This window comes from Anarrhichthys ocellatus, unplaced genomic scaffold (genome assembly GCF_004355925.1).
Source record: "Anarrhichthys ocellatus isolate YVR2014 unplaced genomic scaffold, GSC_Weel_1.0 scaffold53, whole genome shotgun sequence".
Lineage (NCBI taxonomy): Eukaryota > Metazoa > Chordata > Actinopteri > Perciformes > Anarhichadidae > Anarrhichthys > Anarrhichthys ocellatus.
In genome coordinates, this window is record NW_022280083.1 from 262,836 (window position 1) to 289,499 (window position 26,664).

At 39.7% G+C, this 26,664-nt stretch overlaps 3 protein-coding genes across 3 annotated transcripts in view; 1 reads left to right on the forward strand and 2 right to left on the reverse strand.

The window, feature by feature from the left end:
• Window positions 1-46: 46 nt before the first annotated feature.
• fbp2 (fructose-1,6-bisphosphatase 2) lies at window positions 47-12,420 on the reverse strand. Its single transcript, XM_031870575.1, has 7 exons — window positions 12,173-12,420; window positions 11,251-11,413; window positions 10,540-10,632; window positions 9,264-9,404; window positions 8,033-8,170; window positions 2,626-2,745; window positions 47-492 (listed from the first exon to the last, which is right to left on the reverse strand). The coding sequence occupies exons 1-7, from the start codon at window positions 12,343-12,345 to the stop codon at window positions 307-309; spliced, it is 1,014 nt and encodes a 337-aa protein (XP_031726435.1). The 5' UTR covers window positions 12,346-12,420; the 3' UTR covers window positions 47-306.
• A 1,144-nt stretch (window positions 12,421-13,564) lies between these two features.
• Window positions 13,565-19,385, reverse strand: fbp1a (fructose-1,6-bisphosphatase 1a). The gene is made up of 7 exons (XM_031870627.1): window positions 19,111-19,385; window positions 18,080-18,242; window positions 17,444-17,536; window positions 16,501-16,641; window positions 16,113-16,250; window positions 15,749-15,868; window positions 13,565-14,322 (listed from the first exon to the last, which is right to left on the reverse strand). Exons 1-7 carry the CDS (start codon window positions 19,278-19,280, stop codon window positions 14,131-14,133), a joined length of 1,017 nt encoding a protein of 338 aa, XP_031726487.1. The 5' UTR covers window positions 19,281-19,385; the 3' UTR covers window positions 13,565-14,130.
• Window positions 19,386-22,147: 2,762 nt separating this feature from the next.
• The window catches only part of kank1a (KN motif and ankyrin repeat domains 1a), a 47,598-nt gene continuing 43,081 nt past the window's right edge, over window positions 22,148-26,664 (forward strand). The window contains exon 1 of the mRNA XM_031870518.1: window positions 22,148-22,332. The gene's annotated coding sequence lies outside the window, so the exon portion shown is untranslated. The remainder of the gene's footprint in view (window positions 22,333-26,664) is intronic.

Consider the following 26,664-nt stretch of genomic DNA (forward strand, 5'->3'; position numbering starts at 1 on the left):
TTTTTAACTTCAAAAACATTTGGCAGAACAAAACAATAATCATTTGTTTTGAAAAATGTTTAGTTTAATGACTTAAATGTCGAGATACAAGGACAAGCTGAAATGTAAGGACACTTAAAACCTCATTAAGTAACAATTTGTCATTTTCTGCAACCATACAAAAATATTGTTATATTTGATATTATTATATTCAAATATTTTTCTATGATCCATCAAGACATTTGACAACTCAAACATTTTTATAGTAAATTGCAAAACAATGATCGAAACAAAAGTCTGGCCTCTCAGCGAAACATTTAAAGTAAATTACTGGTGCTTCTTGACAAAGGTCAGGAACTCGTTGACGTCATCGGGGGAGCCGACCACGAAGGGCACCCGCTGGTGGAGGCCCTCGGGCTGGATGTCCAGGACCCTCTGGGTGCCGGTGGAGGCGATGCCTCCCGCCTGCTCGATGAGGAAGGCGATGGGGTTGCACTCGTACAACAACCGCAGCTTTGGGGAGACAATTTAAAAGAAAAATACAGAAAGACACACAAATTAAACAGGATCGTTGTTTTGCAGTCAAAAGCTTTGTACGTTTATTTTTCATACAGTATTTTTAGATAGGAATAGCAGTTTCCTCTTTAAAGTGCTTTGTAAAAAGTAAATATTTATATTTCTGTCAAAGTCATTAAAGGTTATCGGACTTTGATGTAGCGTATTGCCACTAACAGGTGAATATACAGTACCTCTCTAGAAGCATTGGTGGAAGAAGTACTCGAATCTTTTACTCAACCAAAGCAATACTACAGTGTACAAATACAAGTAAAAGTCCTTCTGTATGACGAAAGAGTTGTGACGTTAGCATGAAAACATGGTGGGATTAGCAAGCATGAAAATTTCAGTCATATCATTTAGGTCAATGTTTTCAAAACACGTTATAATGTGCAATTACTCTTTAACTTCATTGTGCTTTAACAGAGGTGGAAGTAGATCTTTTTGTGCCTGTTTATTCAAATAAATTTTATTTAAAACTGATGAAACAAGGAAACTAAAGGTTGCCACTGTTTTTATAATGTGCTTTATAAATAGATAGCCTAGCCTTTATGTCCAGTATGTAACACCTACAGTTAAAGGTCAGTTACGGTCTGTGTGACAACCTGTGTGCTGTAATGTTTTCAGGATCTTTGAGGTCAAAGAATCCACCACACTTTAACCACGTGCTGTTATGAATGTAAAATGGATCACAGCTGACTGGAAGAAAATGGGTTGTTGTTTATCTTTTTATGACCAGCTTTGACTTTCTCTGAGCTTAATTTATCACAGGAGGAAACCCCCCCCCCCCTCCCCCTCCAGCCTCAGGTTACAAACGTCCCAAGTACAGTTTGTCTTTGAGGGTGTGAGTGTCAGTTAAATCTGGGAGGTGACAGGAACCAGTGCCTCGGGCTGTGGAGCTTCATAATCAGGTCTATCTGGACTCCAAGTTTGAATGATTTTTGAGTCGACAGCAGATCTCTTCATTGTTGGGTAGAAACACTAAAAAAGACTGAGGCACATTGTGTTACTTGAACAATGACTGGTGCATTAATATACCAGTTTACACTGTACACTGGGTTCATACATATCTTTCTCATGCGTTGGCTAAGGAAATTTTGGGGGTTTGTGTAGGGCTTTTTTAATTTTAATTGGTTTTAAGTATAGCCAAAGATTTTGTAGTTTGAATCTACCTGTTTTCTTTTTATTCACAAGGTGGAATGACAATTATTATTTTGAGTCTTTGAAGACGATTTTTTTACAGACTATATTTGTCCCGTAAAAATAAACACATTTTCTACTTCAAAATATTTCCTTGTGTGTGAGGTATAGAGTTCTACAGGTACGCATATGTTCGTAGGCCAACCTGGAAGTTAGCATTGCACTGGTTTCCTCGACAAAAAGCAAATGGGATTTTTTTCTTTGGATTATTGCAGAAAATAAACTTTGTGGCAAACAAACTTTATACTTGCAATGTTTTGTTCGGCAAGATAATCTTCACAAATGAAGACCACATTTATGCTTTTTAAAGCATAACTGCCATCACTAGAAGTAAAACGCAAACGCAAGGCTATAAACAAACTGCACATCAACACCACTAAGCTAAAGACATAATAGTCGGCGTGATGGTGTTTTGTATTCTCATTTAGCCACTTGTCAGCAACCGCCTTTTTTGACAAGTTAAAACTTCAAATTTCCCAAGAGCGGTGTCTACCAGGGGTAAAACATTAAAACCTCTTAAGCCTGTGTTAGTCGCAGACCTTATTGCAGGCATTTAACCATAAACCCATTCAAAAAAACATTGACTTTGACACGAGGGAACCATAAGTGCAAATTGTTGACTCATTTGCGGGTTTTAGGACTCATTCATGCAGAACTCTATATACGTAGGTGGTGGTGGTGGTTTTAGTGGGAGAGTCAAAAGTCTAGAGCCAGGCTATACCCCATCTGTGACTGGCCCAAACTAACATTTTATCATATTTGAATTATCTTAATTAGTGTTTTTAAGTAGGATATGATACTGTGGTCAGTTAAGTCAATCCAAAATGCTTTTGTGTTTTAATCTGACAACTGTGGCGGTGGTAACGTGGCTTTGCAGAGGTCGGTGGTTACCTTTCCCTTGGGGCTCTTCTCGTTGGCGGGGTACAAGAAGATCCCTCCGTAGGCGATGGTGCGGTGAACGTCTGACACCATAGAGCCCACATAACGAGCTCCGTAGGGAGCGCTGCCATCCTGTAGGGAGTAGTGGTACATTTAAATATTAGTGTAGTGAAGAATTAGTTCGAACAGTGGCGTATATCTCACATTTGTTGAATGATTTTTGATGGTCCATGACTCCATTTTAAGTGTCCCATAATTCCAATAGTGGAAGAAGTACTCAGATATCGTACTTTAGGTTCTATTTGTAACAATTAAGATGTATTATTTGATTTCTGTGTGAAGGACTTGGGATGGTTTTGCCTGTAAAATCCAAAAGGATGTGACGTTTAGATAGATAGATCGGTTGGTAGGTAGGTAGATAGATAGATACTTTATTCATCCCGCAAGGGGAAATTTGTTAAAAGGGGAGCTGCTGCAACAGGCTGCCACTTAACACGGCGCCATCTTACTACGCACGGCGCTATCTACTACGCACGGCGCCATCTTACTTATCCGTGCTTCAGCTCCCTTACAACGCCAACGGTGTTTAGTTAACATAGCAAAATGCTGCCTTGAGTAGATACGGTCTGCTAATTCATCCATGTGGCTGACAAATTGTCTAGCTTGTCGTTTGAAATAACGTCAGCTAACATTACCAAGCAACCAACGCCAAATCCATGCAGCGTAGCTACATTACAGCTAGCTGGCTAACCTTAGCTTGCTTCCTCGCTAACGTTGTAGCTAGCAAAATACTATGATCACAAGCTAAAAAAGTCATAGTTTAGCATGTCGAATAAAGTCATAAATATGTCACAGTATAGAATGTCATAAAAACATTAAAAGTATAGTACATCGTAAAAAGTCATAGTAGTAAAATGTAAATTGTTACAATAATTAATAGAAAGACTTATTATTATTATTTGTCTTAATAACTATTATCCACCATATAATTCAGTTCAAAACTGTTTTTAGGTCTTAAATCCATCAACTGACTAATTCCCAAACTCAAGGAGCAGGTGAGATTTGGGTGTGGCTATAGTCACCATACAGTACACGGGATGCAATATATTAGCATTTGAATATGAATTTGCAAACATAGACAGCTTAACAATGTTAAAAGGATAATTTGCGGAGTTAGTTGCAACAGCCTAAACTTTTGTTGTGACTTGTGTGAAATTTCTTTTGTAATATACAATGTTATTTCATTACTGCTAATGGGTCATAATGTGTGGAGTTTTGTGAAAACTGTGCCATGGAAAACATGGTGAACGCTGGACTAGCAAATAGTGAATATTCATAAAAGGAGACATTATCTGGCCTTGAGAATAGAATAGAATAGAATGCTGGATGTAACATGAATGTGTTCTTTGACTCGAAAAAATTAGATGGTTGACGTGTCATCTTATGTATGAAGCCAGGTCTTGTGCAAATTAACCTCAGTACCTTCACAAACTCCACAGAGGACAGCTTGGACAGCTGTGAGAGTCAGAGGCGGGCCATGGCAAAGCACTGCTCATAATTTACAGTAAATTTGTATTTTATTTGACTGTGGTCGGGCTTCCTGGGGACAGGAAGTCTGTCTGACAGTCTGCCTCAGAGCTCACTTCAGGCTTCCGGTGTGTCCGATGTAGGATGCTATGGTAAGATACTCTCACCAAACTCCTGTCGTGTAAACCAGTAGCATATCTGACCTGTAACTTTGGATTCAGAATAGACTTTGACTGCTACCGCTTTTCATAATTTGGCTCAGGATGTTTGGTGGTACCATAATGATTTTAGGATTACCAAATCCCTCCTTGAATATCAAATTGTTCACATTGATTATTTACTGAGAGTAAAGCACAGTAAAACTTTGTAAGAGAGCTGTCATGGCCAGGCCGTGCCCCCTGCTTGTCCTGTGTGTGTGTGTGTGTGTGTGTGTGTGTGTGTGTGTGCTCCGACCCAAACTCCTCCCGGCTTCCTGACTACAATTCACCTCCCCTGCCCAGTCAACCCAGCTGCCTTCCATCAACTCATCACTCAACAGTATATCTACCCCGGTTCTTCATCCACTCTTCTCCAGATCGTTGTTACAACTTAACGTGGTAGTTCGTTCGTTCTCGGCCGCTCTGTTTGAAAGTATTTCAGAGTTTTTTCCGCGAGTGTCTTTTCTTTGCATTGACCCTGTCTTCCTGTTCCTGCAGTTTGGTTCATCCTCCTGGTTCCCCAGTCTGCCTGCCCTGCCTCATCCTGCCTGGATTCCACCCTGTAAATAAACCCTGTGACAAGAGCTTTGCTTATAGGAGTGATATTTTGAAATATAGTATTTATAATAATAGTTGTTAAACGACAAACTTAAAGTTGCTGGGGTTCAGAGTGATTGACACATCAAGTTTTACTACATATTTGTGTTGTCCTGTATACATTTTAATCCAGTATAGTAAAAACAAAAGGGTAATATATATAAACAGGTCAGTCAGGCAGCTTATTTAAAAGTTGCAGCTACAGCAGATCATGAGTCATTCTGACCTGCCGACGAAGACAAGTTGAACAGCAAACAACAGACGGGTCAAACTCCGTCTGCAGCAGCTGCAACACATTAATCCTGCTGCGTTACACACACCGACAAAAACAAGTTGTGCTTGCGGATCTCTCTTGATTTAAAGAGCTTCTTTACTTCATTTCACCATTTTTCATCCCACACTTTAATGTTCAATGCCCCACACTCCACTCCGAAAACGAGTAGTTTAAACTAAACTTTAGTCTCAAAGCAGAATCTGAGAGGAGTTACCCTGACGCGAGCTTAGTGTGCCGACCGGCACAACGTGATGCACAGTCATGTGCTTGCTGAGTCACATCCCAGTCATCATGAGGGAGTGGTGCCGAAGTGTTTGTGCAGAGTATTTCACCAAAAAACAGACCCTCCCACACTACACTCTGAGAAAACACATCCAGCTAGCAGCAGTTCAGACAGCGTGAAACTTCATAAAATAAAGGAGAAGAGAATGCAAAAAAAAAAAAACAGAGTAGATGGAGTAGCAAGAGAGTGTGGGAAAGTTGTGAATGAAATCATCTTTAAAATACCTCACACGTCCTGAAAGTTTATCAGCGCTGACGGCAGAGGAACCTTCTTTAACTTTCATTATTAGGCAATTAACCATCCAGAGTTAAAATGCTTTTTGGCTCCTAAATGAACACATAGTACATATTTTACTTTGATGTTGTGCCTCTGGCAGATGGTTTAGGAGGTAATGAAAATATTTCTCTAATAGTAAGAAAGATCAGTTATTAGAATATCAGTTTTTCCTGATTTTCCACACTTTAATTTAGAAAGTAATTCAGTATTTGCAACACGAGACGGTGAGAGTTTTGTTTGGAGAACACCTGTTTTACAGAAGAGCAGAGAGGATTTGATACTAACGCTGCAGATATTTAAAAAAAAGAAGAAAGGACATCGTCTTTAAACTAGATTCAAACTTCCATGTGAGTCTTTCCAGCAACATTTTACGTTCCCAGTTCAAACCTGTGAGACACGTTTCTGCTATTTGGACGCACATAGTGAGTAATGAGTGCGGTTTACTGCTGAATTGTGCTGCGTCATGATGCTTGAGTAAAGTGTCACATGACGATGAGTGTAGTAGAAGATATTAGTAGACACATTCTCTGTTTCCATGCCTAAAATACAACATTACAATCTATCAGAGGAAGATAAAACTGACACTTAACATTCAGCAGGTCTTTAAGGAAACATGACTGCGTGACAATTGTTTTGTTGTTCACTTTGAGCTGCAGTTTGTGTGTGAAAGCGTGGATTGAAATATCTTTTTTTTGTTGATGTTTTGATACTTTTATTTACTTTATTTTCCATTACGTTGTTGGAATCACTGATGTGCATTCAAGGTGCTTACAGCTGCTGTTCTCAAACTAATCTTTCAGAGCTTACAGGCCGTGTTTAAGACTTCAAATACAGACTCTAAGTGAGTTTTTCCTCTAAAACAAGTCGGTTGAGGATGTTTGAATGATAAAAAATGTATAGCAAATAGAAAATGCTCAATTTTGGGCAACTTTTGTGAAGAAGAAGCCTCAGGGACGGACATTCAAGCTGACGTGTCCTTTCATAAAAGTGCTCTGATGACCAGACGAACTTTGCTCGTCAGGTTTATGGCTGCAGAAGTGCTGAGTCTGGAGATCAGAGTTTCCAGTTGAGAGGCTGCAGTTTCCTGAGGAACACGATGTTTTCCTGCAGTAAACTGTGTCGCCATCCTGCAGCTCAGCTGACCGGGCTTCATGCTATCTGAACCCGAGTGTCACGATGGATCATATGTCTGTGGGTCAGGATGGTCACTGTTCGGCCTCTCTGTCTGTGGTACCTGACTGCATGAAGCATCTCTTACTTTTACCTCATAAACACAAGGTTTTCACCTCAAATGTCATCTAGAAAGTCTTTTAAATTGACCAGATATGTAAAATAAAGTCACATTCTGCATCTGAAGTTGCTCTTTGTTAGATATCATGACTTCCTGACACTTTAATTTAGAATAAAAGTGTAAAAACAACAGTTAAAATGCAAACAATCAGTTGTCGCTCAGTCTATTTGAGCTGCAGCGAACCCTCTGCCAACTAGATTTAATATTTATCCGACACACAACACAGAAAACATACAACTTGGAGGAGATGCTTGTTCAGTTACACTTGTTTTAACTTATATTCAGGAGTTTTTCATGTCACATAAACATGAGCAGCCTCCCTTCTGCAAACCAAATGCATTAACCAATGTACCTGTAGTGCTACCTCAACAATTATGGATATAATGGAATACAAATAAATACAATGAAATAAATAAAGTAAGGAAAGAAAAAAGAGAGTTCTGTCATCGCCTGTATTAATGAAGACCCGGACAACCAGATTTTAACTTGAGTTTTGTTCGAAAAGGCAAATTATTTCACTTTTCACAATAAAATGAACGTATGTGAAAAGCAAATTCCTTATTTAAGCTGAAAAGGACAATTTGTCAAAAGAAGAATGTAATAGATTTCTTTTTTTTGCATTGTAACATAAATTTACATTATTTCTGCTCTTGAGAAACATTTTAAGAACTCAAATCTGTTGATACCCTTTGAAAAAAACCTGCTTTTTGTGTGCTGCCAACCAGAAGTCCTCACGTGAAGTCATTCGATCAGAGAAAACGCTTCGTCAGGCTTCATGTGACGAGTGTGTTTGAAATCCTGCCTCAAGTTCAGATGTGTGTGTGTGTATGTGTGTGTGTGTGTGTGTCTCTATTGTACATGTTTGGTTAAAGGTATCAGATTCAAAACCACAAAGTAGAGCTGATTAATGTCAAAACTTTGGCTCAAACTAAAGCAGTTTGTGATGTTTGTGAAGTTTTGTGACATGCTCTGACCTCGGGGTACTTCTTGTGCTTGAGGTACTCGTTGATGGACGGGTGGAAGTACTTTGCGTATCCCTCGTTAAGACTGTAGATCTTCCCCTTCGGCTTGATCTTCACGTTCTTCTCAGTCAGGATGAACTCGCCGATGGCCTGAAGAACAAGAAGGATACGTTTAGGTGGAAAGAAAACATTTTATAATAACCTAAATATACTTATGGAGAGAAGACCGTCCATTAAGAAATGCCAGAGAGAAGTCTGCAAAATACACGATCTGTATTATAGTGTATATTATAACTGACTTTAGGCCTGAGGACTTCTCGTGTTGGTAGATTTCATGCTTGAAAACAGAACAACACTCTGGTTTTCTAGGTTTCTGGATGCAACAACAACAAGATTACTTTCAAACATGCTTTGAATCTTTTCATCCCATAATAACTAAAGCTGCCCCGGCTGTTACCTCTGAGCCACATAATAAAAAGAAAAAAGATAAATCTTAATCTGGAATAAGATGCAGGATATGACACGGATAACTCGTTGTATGATATAACTGAGTGAAAGGGAACAAAAGCAAAAAGATTTGAACTAAAACTAATTTAGTACTAACCATCTAACGCTGAAGGAGGTAACACGATGATGATTAAGCCTCTGGCCCACTGATGAAAGTACTGCAATATTTATATATTTACAGTATTACAAACTGTGTGAGAACAGTTTTTCTCCATTTTATACACACAGAAAGTGGAACTATGCACACAATTCTGAAAACGTGAAGCTCATGCATCACAAAATGAATGCAACTAGTTGTGATTGTGCAGTTTTTCTGCAACAATAAACAAAAAGATGGATGAATAAAAGCCTCCAGACTCCAGACACAATCAACCAGGAGTCAGATCTTGAAGGACTTTAAAATGATGAAAAGATGTTTAAGAAAAATGATATTGAAAAGCCTCCAATACATACACAAAACAACTTGTTTGTCTTTATATTCATGCTGGACTTCTTTAAGGATTTATACGAGACAAGTATCCAATAAAAACGGGTTTATGTGTGTGTACAGTCCCTGATAACAGTGTGGAGCCGTGCAGCGTGGAGGAATGATTGACAGGATAAAAGTGTGTTTTCTCAAATAAAAGCAGCTATAGGGCCATAAAAGCATATAAACAGTGACATCAAGAGACACTAATGTTGAGGAGGAGACAGCAGAGAAACCAGAGGAGGCGTCCGCTAGCAGTGAAGTACTCACGGGGTCCAACATGAAGAAGTTGAGGCCGGCTCCGGTGCTGAGGGCCACCAGGGTGGCGCTGCCGTACAGAGTGTAGCCCGCACACACGATGTTGTTTCCCGGCTGCAGGGCGTCTTTCTCTGTGGGCTCCCCCTCCGACACCTGAACCAGGAACATGAAGACATGAAGACATGAAGACATGAAGGCATGAACACGTGAATACAGGTTTCCTGCAGTCCTTCAGTTCCCCAGGTACCACAAATATAGAAGAGTCGGTTTTAAGAACTGTATACTAAAATATTTACAGCAAAAAAAGGTTTAAACAGCAACAGTGAGGGAGATAAATGGGGCCACGTGTTCTAAATCTGCTATTGGTCAAACAACAGCAACAATATGATATCACTGATATCACAATTTAAATTAAAATACTGTAAATTCAGAGAAACAGTTAAGAAAAACAAACATTATTCCAATATATGTATATCCAAGTCTCAGTTTGTCTGTAAGTTGTAGTTTACGATAAAAAAGACATTGAACATATACACAAAACTGTAAAACAAACAAACAGACTAATATAAAGTATTTATATTCAATCATACTAACATTTGTATGTCCTACACTAACAGAGACAGTACGTCTATATTTGTATATTTCTTGCATGGTTTCTCTGCTTGCTGATCCAAAACAGACTGTAAATCCTGCAAGTACTGAGTGACTGACTTCATGTGCAGTTTAAGAAGATGAAAGTCAGATTAGCTGGACAGCAGTGCCCCCTTGTGTCTGCAGCGTGTTACTGCACTTCTGTAAATATCCTTTTATGTAACATAAAAAACTATTCTGACACTCACATACTCAACTTTCATAATATGTGATCGAGTCTACTAATGTCATATATATCTCATTATTATTATTTATTTTATTTAAAAGAATATTTGTATATATGTATCTACACATGTATATGTATATATTATATTTGTATATTTAAGGAGAATATTCGTTGCTCTTGATGCCCTTAATGTATTTTATTTATTATTATTTGACGTATTCATCCTTCTAAAATTGCATGAAATGTAATAAATCCTTCTTAGTGAACTAAATACATTCAGATGACAGAATATTCATGATAATCATAATCAGATCATCAGTTTTTACTATCCTTTACTAGAACAATACATGATTTATCTTATAATTCATATGTCATGAAGGACCTTTAACCTCCTTTTAAACAAACAATAAAATAACATTTATACTTATACCAGTAAACATAAACCCTTTGTGATGGTTTATCTAGACTCACCCGTTTGTAGATGGCAAATATGGTGCCGATAGAAGCCAAGCAGTCGATGTTACTGGATCCGTCCAGAGGGTCAAAACACACCACGTACTTCCCCTGTGACAAACAAACTACATATTATTATTATTATAGAAGTATTAACTAATCCAGGTGAACAGGGTTACATTGTTTTGTTTTACAAGTTTTCAGGAATTTGATGCTTAAATATGCAAATGAGGTATTATCTTATTAAATATGTTCTAATGTGCAAATATTTCCAGAACAGAAGTCTGAACATTGGATAAAGAGTACTAATCACAACAGGTGGATTCTTTCAGCTGCGTCTCATTAACTCACTTCAGTGGAAACAAGAACCTTTAAAGTGTGAAGAACGACTTCACACTGTTGTATCAGATGAGATCATATACTTTGCTGCTGCTAATCACACAACTATGTCACCTAACTTATATAAATATAAGTACACCACTGGTCATAGCTGCTGTGTATATATACAGCTTGCCTTGTAATTTTGACTTTAAAAACAAAATCATAACATTATTCTTGACTGTATTTCATATACTTCTACTTATTTCTGTATCTGTACAGTGTTCTGTCCTTTTAATAGAGATATACCTTATTGTGAATTATAAGGTTCCTTCACAAAATGCCTATCTAATGCAGGTCAAAACAATAAGTCCGGAGTTAACCCATCATGGTGTCGTCGTGTCCACTCACCCTCTTGTCTTTGGGCGTGATGATGAGCTCCTTGTTCTCCTCAGACACCATGCAGCAGGTGCCGTAGGAGGCCTGCAGCATGTTGATCACCAGGTCGTTAGACAGAACGTCCAGCTTCTTCACATCGTCCCCCGTCACGTTCACGGAGCCCGCCAAGCCCTGCCTGTGTGGACCAACCAACCAACCAGTCAATCAATCAGTCAATCAGCCAATCAATCAATCAAGCGTGTAATCTTTGTTTTGAAACGTGCTATATAAATATATATATATATAAATAAAGTTTATTAAGTTTGAAGATACTTGATGGTCTTTAAGGATGGTTACAGGCTGTGTTTCCCTCTCAACAAGCTTTTTTAAAATGTATTATTATATATATTTATATTATGGATGGGGGTAGACTTCCATCCATAATATAAATAAATGGCTCCACTCAAGGAATTTGACCCTTTTCAGCCTCCCAATGAATTCACACAATTCTCCAGATTCTCTCCAACGTCAATTCCCTCCACAAACAGCTGGTTATCTCACTAGAAAAGCTGCACAATCTTTTCTTTTTTCTCACATTAGAGTGTTGAAATGGACCTAAAATCTCACAAAGCTCTCTAGTCTTTGCTCACAATGCAGCAGCGTGACTTCTACAGAACACACAGAACAATATCAGTCATATCAGCACCGTCTGCCTCGGCCCCTCGAATCACTCTCTGGCTCCTAAATCTACTAACTTCAGCGAGACGCTGAATTCCTACCAGCTGTTCTGCAGCTGATATTGACCTCTGACCTCTGACCTCTTCGCAAAGGGACGCAAGCAAGCGCAAGTAGTTCACTAAAGACCAAATCTGCACGAGTCTTTGCTTAATCATTTGTATCACAGTCAGTAATGCACTGGTGCATGTCAATGGTTCCCATTAAGCCTTTTACTTACAGGTGGTTCAGGCCTGCCTTGCGCACAGCAGAAGAAATGGCTTTGATGGCGGTCAGGATGGCGTTGATGAGCTGGGTCAGCTCGCCAGTCGCCCCCTTAGCCTGGCGGCCGGTCTCGATGACGAACCGGGTCAGGGTCCATACGTCCGTGTCAAACTGCGACTGGTCCGACATGCTGGCTTCTGGTTTCCTTCTGTTCCTCCTGGGCGAGCAGCAGAGCGGACAGGCGGCGAGTGAGCGACCTCATTACCAGCCGCGTCCTTTTCATGCCCAGAGCCATGACGGCAGGCCAAGGGGAGCTATTTGTGTGTGTGTGTGTGTGTGTGTGTGTGTATTTGTAGATGGGTGGGGGGGTATCAGGTGTCAGCTGTCGAGACTGGCAAAGTTGAATCCTGCACAGGACAAGCCCCTTCATTCATTTAGTCAAAAACTAAAACAAAACCTGCAACAAAGACTTGTTCAGTAACTGAAGACTTGTGTAACACGAGAGCTCTTTGTGAAATTCTCAGTATTTTAACCACATTTGTTTGCACGTGAACCTGAGAGCATTCTGCTGCTGTGACAATAGAGGAACTACTTTCTATATATCCTAATGAAGCTTGCTTTTTCAAAATAAAACACGTTTATTTAGGTTAAAATATCTTGCAGCGAATGTTTACAACAGAGCTAATTACAACAGTATTCTGTTTCTGAAGAAGAAGAGAGTAGAAGCACAACAGCAGCTCGAGTGAGCTTTAAATGTCAGAGGACTCTGAGCTTCCACTGACCTTTAGTTTAAAGGTTGACTCCTCTGGATTAAATATCTCTTAACTTTAGTTGACAGTGTATCTTCACAACTTTTCAATGTCTAAAACCGCAATGAGTTTATTCTAAGACATTCATTTCATCTACATAATCAACTTTTTCTTCGTTCTTTCAATAATAAATATTTGAACAGATAAAAACATGATTCAGACACTGAATGTATTTGTTTTTTACATTTTAAATAGTTTTGGCCCCAAAAGAAGAAGAATTAAATGACTCAAACCTCCGTTCAGTCGATGTCCCCTCAGTGTTGCTGTTGGAACTTGTATTTTTTATTTGTTTTCCAGTTTAGAAAAGCACAAGTAACCCTTGATTATTATTGAACCACAGCGGTGCTATTGGCTGTTAATATTCTAGGAAGCCATTTTTCTTTGGGCCCTCTGCAGTCTGCCTGAAATAAAGTCTGTGGTGAACACAAGCTGAACATTTTCTTCTACAATACGAAATATGTTAATACTAAGGGACTTTGTAACCTAAAAGCATAAAAGATTAGACAAAAATATAAAGTCTTCTCAGACACCCGACTAACAAATCAAGATTTCTTTTAAGCAAAAAGCTGCGACACATTTCAAACTGATGAAAACACCGATTTGTCTTCGACTCATTTGGATTTATTGAGACTTCATCATTCCAGAAACAGAAGTTGTTCACATTATGAAAGGCATCACGTTTTGTTGCATAGAGGTTTTGGTATTTGGTCCTTCACACGACTAGAATATGTTTATTCTATTTTTAAAAAAAAAAAAGGCAGTGGAGGTAAACAGGAAGAATGAAAGTCTTCAGGTTTTAGTTTATTCAAGTGCATTTGTGGGTTTTTAGGGCACATTTTTGTTCTTTGTAGTTGTTTTTGGGGAATGTGTGTGTTTGTGTGAGTTATTGAGCTCATGAGCCACAGTTTTCATGTTTCTACTGAACCTTCTTTCTTTTATCCATCAGCAGAACATCAACATTGCCGTTCTGGCATTCAAAAAAAAAATAAAAAATAAAAGTTGTGACTCCAAATTTAGGTATTTTACTAAGAAAATCCCCAGACTTCAAACTCCATAAGATTCATCTACATCAAGCTCAAAGTGAGGCAGACTTCCAGTTTGGAGATACAAGTTTTTTTTCTTTCTCGCCAAACAGCGGTGGTCGTGAGAGCGAGTCGGTGTGGTCTCACTTCTTGGCATGTTTCTGGCAGATGGCGATGTACTCCAGGACGTCCTCGGGGGAGCCCATGGCCACGGGAGCCCGCTGGTGGATGCTGTCGGGCTGGATGTCCAGAATGGGCTCTAAGCCGGTGGAGGCCATGCCGCCCGCCTGCTCCATGATGAAGGCCATGGGGTTGCCTTCGTACAGCAGCCGCAGCTTGGAGGAAGAGGGGGGAAGTTTAGTTTCTAGACCTAATGTCAAACTCTACCAAAGTAATATAATAATCCGACATTTAATTACTAGTTTACAAGTCTCTGGATGGTTTAGCTCTTTCATCAGACTGTCTCTCCCTCCTTTCCTGTATTTATTACACTTCTATACTCACAATACAGCATTAAAAGTACCAACAGTTAAAGAATACTTTCACAAGACAATAGTCAGGTAAACACTGAAACTGTTTTTTCTTTCCCATCAACAGATATTTTCCTAATGACGAATGATTACAGCAAGAAAAACCTGTTTCAACGTTCACGTGGACGCCTGATTATTGCTTTAAGACAGTTTGAAACATTGTGAAATGATCCTTTAAGACAAAGAAACAGGGAGAGAAACCTTTTACGGATCAAAACTGTAAAACAATCTGCAGATAAATATTAAATCTGAAACATATATTAACACTTCTCTTTTAAATAGTTATTATTTTATTGAAATATTTACTTAAATATCTTGTTTGCAAGTATATAAATTTGTACAACGTTGAACAAATGTTTGACCTGAATAAAATAAGAATAATAACTTTAATATTGCATGATTTTTAACTGTACTCAAAACTCAAGCACCTGGATTTGTTTCCTTCTTGTTTGCATTTGTTGTGCGTGTTAAAAAACACTTTTTTGCACTTTGAAAACACTCATTATTCTGCATTAGAAGTCAGGTGCTTTCTACCATTTGTTTTTAAAAATATGACAACATCACGTTTGGCTCAGTCTTGCAAACGCTGGAAGGATGTGGAGAGTGAAGAAACGACATTGTGACACTTTCTTCAGTTTGCTCTCATGTTACAAATGACAACCATGAAGTTATCCTAACAAAGTATCTCACTCCTCTGTGCCGTAGAGCTCTGCTGCTGTCCAAAAACTATTAAAAAATCACACACTGCAGCACTGAGTGACATGTTCCTTCTTTATGATGAACAAGGACACTGTAGTTTATTTTGAGCTGAACCCACAAGCACTATACGGCTGCTGTAAATACATAGCATACCAAATCTATCTGAAAATAGTCCACGGTTCAGTTTATTATTACAACAAATACACTATAGTCTGCTAAAAACTACAGCATCCAGCATATTTAACAAATTATTGACCTTTTCAATTATTCTGTATATACTCAATCTGTATTTTTCAGCTTCATCCTCTAAACTTATTCACATGTGTGTAAACTACAGCAGGCTATCTGAAATATGTAACTTTCACAATGGAGGCTCACGTCTTTCACACAACATCCATAAACTTATATTATTGTGTCATTCATTTTGTTTGAAGGTGGCTCATTTGAGATTCCGGAGCATTTATTTAAGGTCCTTTACAACATTCATATGAAATAGATTGACGTGCGTGGGAGCAGCAGTGAGAGTTTTTACCTTTCCTTGGGGGCTCTTCACATTTCCTGGGTATAAAAAGATGCCTCCGTACATCAGCGTCCGGTGGACGTCTGCCACCATGGAGCCGATGTAACGGGCGCCGTACGGCTCCGTGCCATCCTGCAGTCATTTAAAATGTGCCGTTAATTAGCAACTTAAAGAGCAACATTTAAATAAAAGGACTCATTAGCATCTGCAGTCTTGGATGAGACATTTCTATCTTGGCAAACACTGACATATTTACATTTTAATGCATGTTGATTAACGCCCACTGTCCCCGGTTAATAAATAACGTTTAAAAAAAAAAACTAAAAAAAAAAACCACACTACAATACTTGACGTTTTCCCCAAACATCAGTGTTACCTGAGGGAACTTCTTCTTCTGCAGGTACTCTGTCACCGCCGGGTCAAAGTGCATCGCGTAGCCTTCGTTCACGCTGTAAATCTTGCCTCGCTTCTTGATCTTCACATCCCGATCGACCAGGATGAATTCGCCAATTGCCTGATGAGCAATAAGCAGAACAGGTTTTCAACAAACATACATTTGCAAGATATTTTATGCAAAAACACAGGGCTTTCAAGAGAGTACGAACTGACTATTTATTTTTTAACCTTTTTTTGGTGGTGTTTGTGGAATGAAACCGGGAGGAAAAATACCAAAATATGGAGGGACAAGCCTTTACATTTACATTTGTGCGTTTCTGTACACCTAGTGCTCTTTTCCAATGAAATATCATTGAACAAATACTAACTGGGTCGAGCATGAAGCCGTTGACTCCTTGGCCGGTGGAGATCACCATCATGGTGGCGCTGCCGTAGAGGGCGTAGCCGGCCGCCACAAGGGTCCTGCCGGGGTGCAGGGCGTCCTTCTCACACGGCTCATCGTCTGTGTACTGAGGGAACAGTTTGAACTCATCATTCATTTATTTATTAACTATAATAAAAAAAAAAAAAATCAGTTTGCAACTAAATATTAGTGTAGTGGCCATTTGTCGACTTAATCAAACAATAATCAAACGCCACTGATGCACCGTGGTCGGTATTAAGAGAGTGGATTGTCCATGCAGGATTCCGATTTTTGTGTTTATTAAATAAAGCAAACAAACGAACTAACAAAACTCCTGTCGTGCTGTCTCTCCTGTGATGTGATATGCTGGTAAAAACTATACGCCCACCCCGGTGCATGCTGGTCCTTCTACTCATATATATAGCAACAGGTGCCCACAGTAATTACCCAAAAAACAATATAACAACAAATTACTATTAAAGAGAAAAATAATCTTTATTAAACAATTAATAAATTAATAAAGTATTGTTTAATAATTAAACAATACTACTTATAAATGAAATAACAAAATACAATATCAAATAAATAGCTCCAATAATTAGAGTCTTCACACGTGCAGCTATGAAAAAAAAGTGTCTGTTCAAACTATTTAATATCCATTTATCACACCTTTTTTATTTAATTTACCATGTTAGTAAAATGGCATTACGCTATCGTACATTTTAACTGCCACTTAATAGGAATGTTTTGCCAAAAAAGACCACTAGTTTGAGAAGTGGAGACCTTGTTTCTTAGGTTTTATCACCCGGATGGTTAAACTCTGAGGGGGTAACACTACATCAGTGCGAGATTAAAGACGGTGAATAGGGAAAAAGGACAAAGACGTGAATTTAAACTTGTGTTCGTACCTTTTTGTAGATGGCGAAGATGGTTCCGATGGAGACGAGACAGTCAATGTTGGAGGAGCCGTCCAGAGGGTCAAAGCACACGATGTATTTGCCCTGGAAGAGAAGTTTGTAAAACAAGTTATGTTTATATTCAGCTTTGCTCACCAAAAAACGTGTCGTGTGTACATCCCTGAGGTCAAATTTATATGCTAAACACATTTCCATTCATCATAAAGCATTCGCAAAGCAGGTTTTTAAAAAGTATTTTTACTCTTAAAGAAACAGCTCCACAGTTCTCCTCCAGGTCTGAAACTACACAGCGAACTTTGTGCAAGAGTTTGACTTGTACTTGTTGACAAGTAATGGAAGTACTTTTTATTTGACATGTATTTTGACAGGAACTGAAACCCAAGACCTTTTTATTTGTTTAACTGAACCGGTTATAAGAGATAAGATCCCATGAGGAAAAGATCTCAAAAACACTTTAAAAAAATGGATGATCCTGCTTTTTCGTTTGCCGACGGGTCATTTCAGAGATAAGATCCTAATTAAATGAGAGCAGGTCTCCTCAAGCTCAGCGGGGTCCAAAGGAACCTCAAAACAGAAGATTCCCAGTTCTGTTCCAACATCTAAAACGTCTCCGCCGGTCACACTCACCCTCGATTCCGGCTCTATGATGATGGCCTTCTCGTTCTCCTCAGACACCAGCACGCAGGAGGTGAAAGACGACTGGATCATGTTGATGATCAGATCGTTGGACAGAATGTCCAGCTTCTTCACCTGGTCGCCCGTCACATTGGTGCTGCCAGCAATGCCATAACTGAGGATACATTTAAAAAAAAAAAAAAAAACACAAAAAAACAAACAAAGTGAGGCTGAAAAGTCTTCAAACACAAAATCAGGTCAGTGTAGAAGTGTGCAAGAACAAATCTACTGTTGTGGATACATTTGTTCAGCTCTCTGAAAGTTTCTATTTTGTCTTTCTCTGCATGTTAACTGACAAAAGGTTATTTAAATGTGCTCTACTGCTTTGTTCTGAGATACGTTTTACTGGCATCAAATTACAACTAGTCTCCAGTGAAGAGGAAGGAAAATAAAATGTGCCAGTGACGCATGACGCTGCATTTCTAAACTCTGTGTGAGATCGAGTCTGAATCATCAGGAGAAAGGTTTAGAGCAGGAAAACAATTCTGCTCATACAAACAATACAACAAATACAACAATGTAAAATGTACATTCACTTAAATATTTAGGGGATAAGTCTATTTTTGTAGTAGCTACAGTATGATGGCGTCAGTAAAGCAGAGTTAAAGTCCAACACAGCGCATAGTAATGCTATAATAATAATAATAATAATAATAATAATAATGTGCACAAATGCAAATTAACAATAAAACTGAGAACAAAAAGACAAAACAAGGAAATGAAACAATAGTGTTGCACAAATACATTAATTCCTTAAGGCTGCACATAATAAACACTAAAGATGAGTTTTGTTGAAATGAATAAATACGTAAACTATAAAAAGTGGGCGTGGTGCTTTCAGGTTCGCGCTTCCTGATTGGCTCCACTGAGAACCTGAATCTCCGGCTCAGTTTGTTGCCAACGTGGATGCACGAGTCTGCAAACAACTGCGTAAAAAGAGAAAGAACTGATGTCTTCTCCTCAGCGGGGGGTCGATAACTCACAGGTGGGCGATGCCGGCTTTACGCACGGCGCTGGAGATGGCCTTCACCGCCGTGCACAGCGAGTTGAGCAGCGTCGTCAGCTCCCCGGTGCCCTTCGCCTTCCTCCCCTCCTTCATGACGAACGTGGTCATGGTCACTACTTTGGTGTCGAAGACTCCTTGGTCGGACATGGTGGCGTTCCAGTGAGAGAGACTAGAATTGGAGTAAAATGCTGCAGGATTTAAAGGCTCTGGAACTCGGAACTGGAGTGGCGAAAGTGTTGTGGGTGTGGGTGTGAGGACACGGAGGGCCAATCCAGAGCTGCGGGAGAGGTGTGGCCCCGCTGGAGACACTACCCATCTCTGTACAAACTGAGCTGTGATGAAACGATAACGTTACCGTTGGAGGGATGTGACCAGTAGGATAGACCTGAACTCACGTCAACGTTGCGCAAGACGTGCTGGTGCGCTGTTCAGCAGGTTTGATAGAGTGCAGGAAGAGTTTCATCATCTCTTTATTCTGGGTCATATTCCTCTTGCTTTTGAAAAGATGAACTTTTCAGCTTTCAGATGATTGTTAGTGTTTTTGTTTTTTTTTGGTACTGCTTATTGTTTGTAAATGTCATTCTGATGCTTTTTTGTAAAGCGTTTAAAATGTGTTTTTTAGATGTATTTTTGTTTGTGCGTGTGTGTGTGTGTGTGTGTGTGTGTGTGTGTGTAGGAGCATTTGTACATAGTACACAAAGATCCCTATATATCACCCATTAACCGGATCACACATAGAATGGACACACACACACACACATCCATATAAGGTACATCTTGCTGGACCTCCATTTCTCACTTTTAGCTCTAAATCTTTGTTATTCTCCTCAGTTTGCTTGTGTCCCCTTTTGTTTTTTGTTCCCGTCTTACTTTGTATACTTGTTTGGATCGTAAATGTGTTCATGTACTTGTCTGCACTTGTTTTGTACTCACTTTTCTACAGAATAAAAAAGAAAAAATGATTTATTTAGCCATTCGAGTTAGTGGAAAGTCAATAAAACAGACCAGGAAAAACCTGCTACCCCTGCAAAAAACAATAAAAAAAATTAAAAAGCTGTTTTTGCATTGTCCATCAAACCATGTATTATTCTATACGTCCATATACTTTTGGTCTGGGGCTGTTTTCCGTGGTTTGGGTCCCTTATTATTGGCTATTAAGGGAAATGTTAATGCTGCAGACCACAATGTTTTAGCCTCTAACGTTGGTGTAAACAGTTTTTGGAGAGCCCTTCAATGTTTCAACAAGTCAGGTGAAATGTTGAAAGAACCAGTAACATTGGGATGAACTGGAATGGCTAGAATCTTGTGGAAAGCCTTCAGAACAGTGGAGCTCCTCCACTGCACTTCTGCTTCTTACTGCCCTGTTGGAATATAATCTCAAAAATAAATATTGAATCTGATTTATTGTCAAGGTTCACGTTAATCTGTCACATAAATGACTTTTACATAATGCAACAATACAAAACCAGTAAATGTTTCTAAAATAAGTTTTAAAAAAGTTGAACACATTACATGCATTTTTCTATATTTTATTCATTTTTTACATTACATTTTAGATATTAGCGTGTCTACAGTGGTGGAAGAAGTACTCAGATCTTGTATGTAAGTAAAACTAGCAATACTACAGAGTAGAAATATATATATAATAAAAGTCATGCATTCAAAACTTAACTTGAGTAAAAGTACTAAAGTATTATCAGCAAAATATACCTAAAGTACCAAAAGTGCTTATTATGAAGTGTCCCATTTCAGAATAATGTACATTAATAGATTATAATTATTGATGTATTAATATGTTCATTAGTGTAATGTTGCAGTTCATGAAGATGGAGCTTATTTTAATAATAATATATACTACTGGATAGCTTGTAAATGTCCCCTTCAGGGATCAATACAGTTTGATCTTAATCTATAATACTACATCGTAATGTATGAGTTGTATATTTTGTATTATTAAACTTAAGATATCAGATAGACAGTGGAGAAATAAGTAGGCTTCAATAGATCTGCCTCTGAAATGTGGTAAAAGTAAGCAATACACTATTAAAGTAGCTTGTGAATTAGGCTACCTTGAAATTTAAATACTCAAGTACAAGTACCTCAAAAGTAAATGTACTTCATTAAATGTACTTTCCACCACTGCTTGATGTGAAACCACAAACAGGTGAAACGTATTTTACTCTCCAATCACATCACTGCACAAGAAGAGTGGAAACATTTTCTTATGTGTTGAAATGCTTCTAGAACAATCCGCCACTAGATGGCGGCCTTGGTCAGTGAACATCAGCCTTCCAAAGTGTCAGCCAAGAATTCCCATTAAACTTCTAAATAATCACTATATAGCTTTACATATGTGTTGTATAAACTATTTTACGGGTTATTTATCTCATAAAGCTGTTAAAATGAGCCAAAAACAAAGCCTCACTTGCACTTCTGTGACGCAGGACACAATTAACAAGCATTCATATTAATGCGCCAAACGAAAACTGCCCCATTTAAGATACGTTGGAGGTTCCAAGAACTATATTGTTGCGCGGGTGTGTTACCTGTAACTAAGATTCCTGAGATTTAACCTTACTAACGCTAACCTAACAGATGTTACACAATGCCTGCATTTTAATTAACAATTACTGTAATCTTCGGATAGTCTGTCTCTGGACACCTTTCTAAACGGCCGGATAAAGTGTCGTTACATTAACCAGCGGCAGTTAAAATAGTCCTTAAATGAGTTAACTAAAAAGCCATGCCAGCTCGTTTTAAGCTAGCATAGAAGTAAAAAGTGCTTTAACTTCTCCCCCATGAAGGCTACAGAGTAAATAGTCCGGTTATTTAGCCCCATGTAGCTCGGACAGTTACAAAAGTAGGCCCAACCTTGCGAGCAGGTAAACTGACGTTACACCTGAGCGTCATGACTCACAGCACACTGAGCGGATTGAGTTTCTCCTGGGAACCGACTGCGCATGACCGCGGAATCAGCCAATCGCTGCTGCTGCTGCGGCGGACAAGTACAAAGAGGCTGGTGGCGGTGCAGACGGGACGTGTGCCACGGGGCTAAAGTATAACCTTGTAGAAGTTACGTTTGTACCTCAACCGGACGATTTACCCTCCAACAACTAAACCTCCGAGGACAACCAGTTAACAGCGAGGAGGAGTTGCATTCAAGTCCCAAAAAACACCTCGAGGAGACACTTGGCGTCGGGTGAGTTAACGCTTTGCAGTCGCAGAGCTTCTGATATATTTACTTCATATAGTATTTAAGCGTTTGATGGTGGTTTTGTGCGTATGAAGGCATGCATACGGTGTATATATATATATCTCTCTGCATGTTGCATGGTTGTGGGTCAGGTGGTCCTGCAGCGACCAGACCAGACAATCCCATGAAGCGCTGCTGGTTAAGCAGGATTATGTTTAAAGTCATATGGTGTTTGTTGTTGCACATGCTCGTTGAGGTAATCTGGTGGGGGGATGTTAATCTTTTTTTTTTTTTTTTTTTTTACCGCCCAACCAAACAAACTTGTTCCCGCCAGACAGGTGTCATGGAAGTATATCTCACAAAGCTGCATGTATGAGGTTTGAACTTCTACACATCACAACATGTGACGTGTAAAAGTCTTGTTTATTCATTAGAGATTTAACTTTAAAACAGTTTTTCAGACACTGACCCACCTCTCCTTGGGTTTCAGTAATCCCTTCCCATTATATGACCCGCACTGACTCATGCATGCCCTGCATTTAACAGCTTAAATCGGGTTCCACCACAGATTTTGCAGGCCCCAAACACCCTCACCCCAAGCTCATAAAAGCATATTATTCATATAACTCTACTCTCATCCATTGTGTCTTTATTGAAAGGGACTTTGACGTGTTTCATACAGTGCTGTTGGTCATATCCAGCCTCCGAACCACACAGCAGAGTTAATTCTTCTGATTTGCGGTGCCACTACCTATTTTCTTCCTGCCAGAGGTTGAAGCAGGCAGATGAAAGCTCTGCTGAAGCGTTTTGGGAGAAGAATGGTGGGGATATAGACCTGGGTGGTGGTCCCTATTGTGCTGGGGGGGGTCAAATAAAGGGCTCTTCATCTTCTGCAGGGCTCACAGTTTACCCCCCCCACACACACACTTTTTTCTTTTATAGATGAAGCACTGAATTGATACGTCAAAGGGAAGAATATGAGCTCTGACATCGGTTTAATGAAATTCTTCGGCTTCCAGTGTGGCACTTTTTGGCACATCCCTGAGTCCACGTTTCTACACTTGGGTATAACAAGAATACAGATTACAAACCGTGCTTTCATCGAAGGAGACCCGACAAAGCATTCCTTCAGACATTAAAGTACCAACCAGCTGTGGGCTTTAATCAACCTGGTGATCTTTTGTACATTTGATTTGGGAAAATATCATATTTTCTATCAACTACTTTCATGATTTTTCCAGGTGTTTAACTCTATCATAATTCAATGTTTCTTGTATAACATTGATCTGCAGTCTTGATTTATGCCAGCAGTTAAAGCTTTTATTTATTTGTTTAATAAACTACTGTGCTGCCGTCCTAATCGAACCAACGCTGATTACAACGCATTCTCCTAAACTCCATAAGAGTCATCAGACACACCAAAGTGCTTAAAGAAACTCCTAATTTTCAGCATAATAGTCGTCTGCAGTGGAGCCCAACCTTTGTTTTGGACACTGCAGCCAGCAGCTCAGTCTTATTTTGTGCTGTTGCTTGTTTCACTGACATTAGACTGAGCTGGTTGGTGCTGTAAACCAGCTCAGTGTTAAATCTGTACATTGTGCGTGTCCTCCATCAGCAGCCGGAGTGTTCCTCAGCCTCTCAGCGGTCTCCCGCTAACGCGTAAGCGGGTCGGGGGGGGGGGGGGAGCACAGCCTGGCGTCGGGTGGTACATCGGGCTCAGAGGCGCTCCGGGTCTCCACATCAGCAGGGTTGGTCCGTCGGCCCTTTTTGTGGACATATGGCAGAGGTCTCTCAATTAACACCTGAGTGAAACGACCCTTCTGTCCACATGATCAAAGCTAGGCCTCCTCCCCCCCCACCCCTCACCCTAACCTCCACCTCACTGTGATTATGACTCCCATCCCTCCTGTGTTTGTTTAGAGGAACTGACTTCCACCCCACTGCTCCGTCTGAGCGGCTTGCACATCAAATCTGGCCCTGCTTTTCTTGCAGCTGTACAGTTTTTGTGTTGAGCAGCAGCCTCGGTGTTTTCTCTGTAATTTGACGTCGAGGGGGAGCTGAGTTGTAATTTTAGTGTCGCTCGAACATCTGTGCATGCTTCTGTCCCATTTGTTCCTCTCTTGGATGTTTGGCTGCTTAGAATAGTGATACTTTGTTGTTTTACCTTGAAGAACATGTCCTTTTTACTTCTTACTGGTGTGGGTATTCGAGTGTGGAGGTGAAGGGAGTTGTTACAGCTGTTCAGAGCTGTAAGTGTGGGATGAAGACCTACATGAGCCTCGGGGACGGCCCTGTTATTACGAGATCAAACCTACTTTGTAGATCCACTGAAACGAAACGATTAGAGCTCCCATGCATAAGCCAAACGTCACTGAGAACTGAAGGAAAAAAAGGTGCATATTTGATGAAAGCTACATGGGTTTAGTGAGATTAGATTGTAAATCATGCAAGTAGCCTGTAGGCATCAACCTGTAAGATCTAAAACAACAAGGCCAGCGCAGCACATTTTACATGGAGGACTAATAAAAAGAAAAGTCAGGCCTCAGGGAATCCTCCTAAAAGACTTCCTGGGGCAGCTGCCAGGCCACGACCTCGCATTGTTTGCACATTTGCTAGGAAGTCCTTATTGGTGTGATCAAAGCTCTGGCAGAGCTGCTTGAAAATCCTTTTTTAAATCTGTGCTTGTTGGAGTTTAGAGGATTAACAGAGTCAGAGATGGATTTGGAGACATTTGTGTTATCGGCCAGGTTTCGGCTTTTTCCTGCACTCCTCACTGATCACGTATTAACATCCATGTTTGTCGTTTATGTTTATTATGTTTACGTTCACAATCATGTTTTTTTTTTTGGGGGGGAGTGGCTCTAGTTCTTCAGAGGCAGACTATTAAATAAAATGACAAACATCGCAGAAGGTGGATATTGTTACCATTGGTCAGAACCAGGCTAGCAGTTTCCCTTTGTTTCCATTCTTTATGCTAAGCTAAGTTAGCTGGCTAGTGGCCGTAGCATGATATTTGGCGTACAGACATGACAGTGGTATCAATCTTCTCATCTAACTCTGGGCAAGAAACCAAATAAGTGTATTCCCCAAAATGTTGAACATATCCCTTTTTTAAACCCTTTTATTTTGGTAACGATATGGCAGTTTCTGGTGCCACCTTCAGGTTGAATTGATTTAAAAACAGTGAATTTGTTTCTTCATGTAGATCTAAAATATGATCCTTAAAGATAATCGTAGGTGACGTACAATATGACTCTTAAGAAGTGTTCCTTTTTAAGAACCCATCCTTCAAACTAGCCTATTTTCCCTTTGGCTTGTTAAATGCTGCATCAAATATCACAATATTCTGGAGTGAAATGTTCCCTCAGTGTGACCTGGATAGGTTTCCAACTAACCGTTCGGAGGATTGTTAGATGATTGACTCCTGCAGGCTTCAACTTGTGTATGTGAGAGATTTCTGTCGGGAGGCAAATTGTGTCGGTGAAGGTATTTGTGTGTAGCTGGGATTAACCCCGGCTAAACCTTGAAGTGTGTTTCACAAAGACGTTTTGTTTCCTGGTATGTTAATCCCTTTTCTTTCATTCGGGCCTCCTCTCAGTCAGCATGTGCTCTTTGGATCAGAGGCGATCCGGAGGGATAATTGACATTTGCCATTTGCTAATTAATTGAGTTTAAATGAGGATTTTATTTTTTCCTGGTCTCTCAGCTGAATTTCTGTTAGTTTCTCTTGAGCCATTTCTCCAACTCCTGCAAACCTGCTACCTTTATTAATACCTTCTGAGTTGTTTGTTTAGTAGATAACTGTTATGTTGACTTACCGTTCATAAACACTGCCTGGAAAACGCTTGCTCACTCGCTGGCTTGTGGTTTATCCAACAAGTGAACACAGAATACTTTTCATATCTTGATCTGGATGCACTTAAAACATTTTCTTGGAGTTGCTCAGATCTTTCATGAAAGGAGGGTCGATGCCAACCTTGCTTTTACTTTTACTCTTTCATGATCTCTGCTAAAGCTAACGGGTTGATCCTGCAAATTGAATTAATTACACACTGCAAAGACGCCTTGAAGAGAACGAGGCTGGCTGTGAATGATTGTTTTGATATGCGACCACAAAGGGAGGAGTGGCAGACGAGAAGAGAATGTGGTGAGGCCACGCACTTATCTTTCACTGCCGTAGCCCCGCTCCGAGGAAAACACGGAGGATTCTCACTTCTCTTCAATGCTGAAAGTCGCTAAATCCTAGAGAAGTCTCTGCTGATGGTGATCTGTTGGCTAATATGTTGTTTTTAGGCAGAGTGAGGCACAGGTTCCTCTACTGAAGAGGTGGATAGAGAA

Bases quoted from the DNA above. Each gene is read 5' to 3' on its own strand.
- fbp2 (XM_031870575.1), bottom strand. From the start codon at position 12,345: ATGTCGGACCAGTCGCAGTTTGACACGGACGTATGGACCCTGACCCGG. The intron at 11,414-12,172 runs GTAAGTAAAAGG...TGGTCCACACAG, and splicing joins AAGGCAGGCCTGAACCACCT to GCAGGGCTTGGCGGGCTCCG. The intron at 493-2,625 runs GTAACCACCGAC...GTCTCCCCAAAG, and splicing joins AGAAGAGCCCCAAGGGAAAG to CTGCGGTTGTTGTACGAGTG.
- fbp1a (XM_031870627.1), bottom strand. From the start codon at position 19,280: ATGTCCGACCAAGGAGTCTTCGACACCAAAGTAGTGACCATGACCACG. The intron at 16,642-17,443 runs GTACGAACACAA...CTGTTCCCTCAG, and splicing joins TCTTCGCCATCTACAAAAAG to TACACAGACGATGAGCCGTG. The intron at 15,869-16,112 runs GTAACACTGATG...AAATGACTGCAG, and splicing joins AGAAGAAGAAGTTCCCTCAG to GATGGCACGGAGCCGTACGG.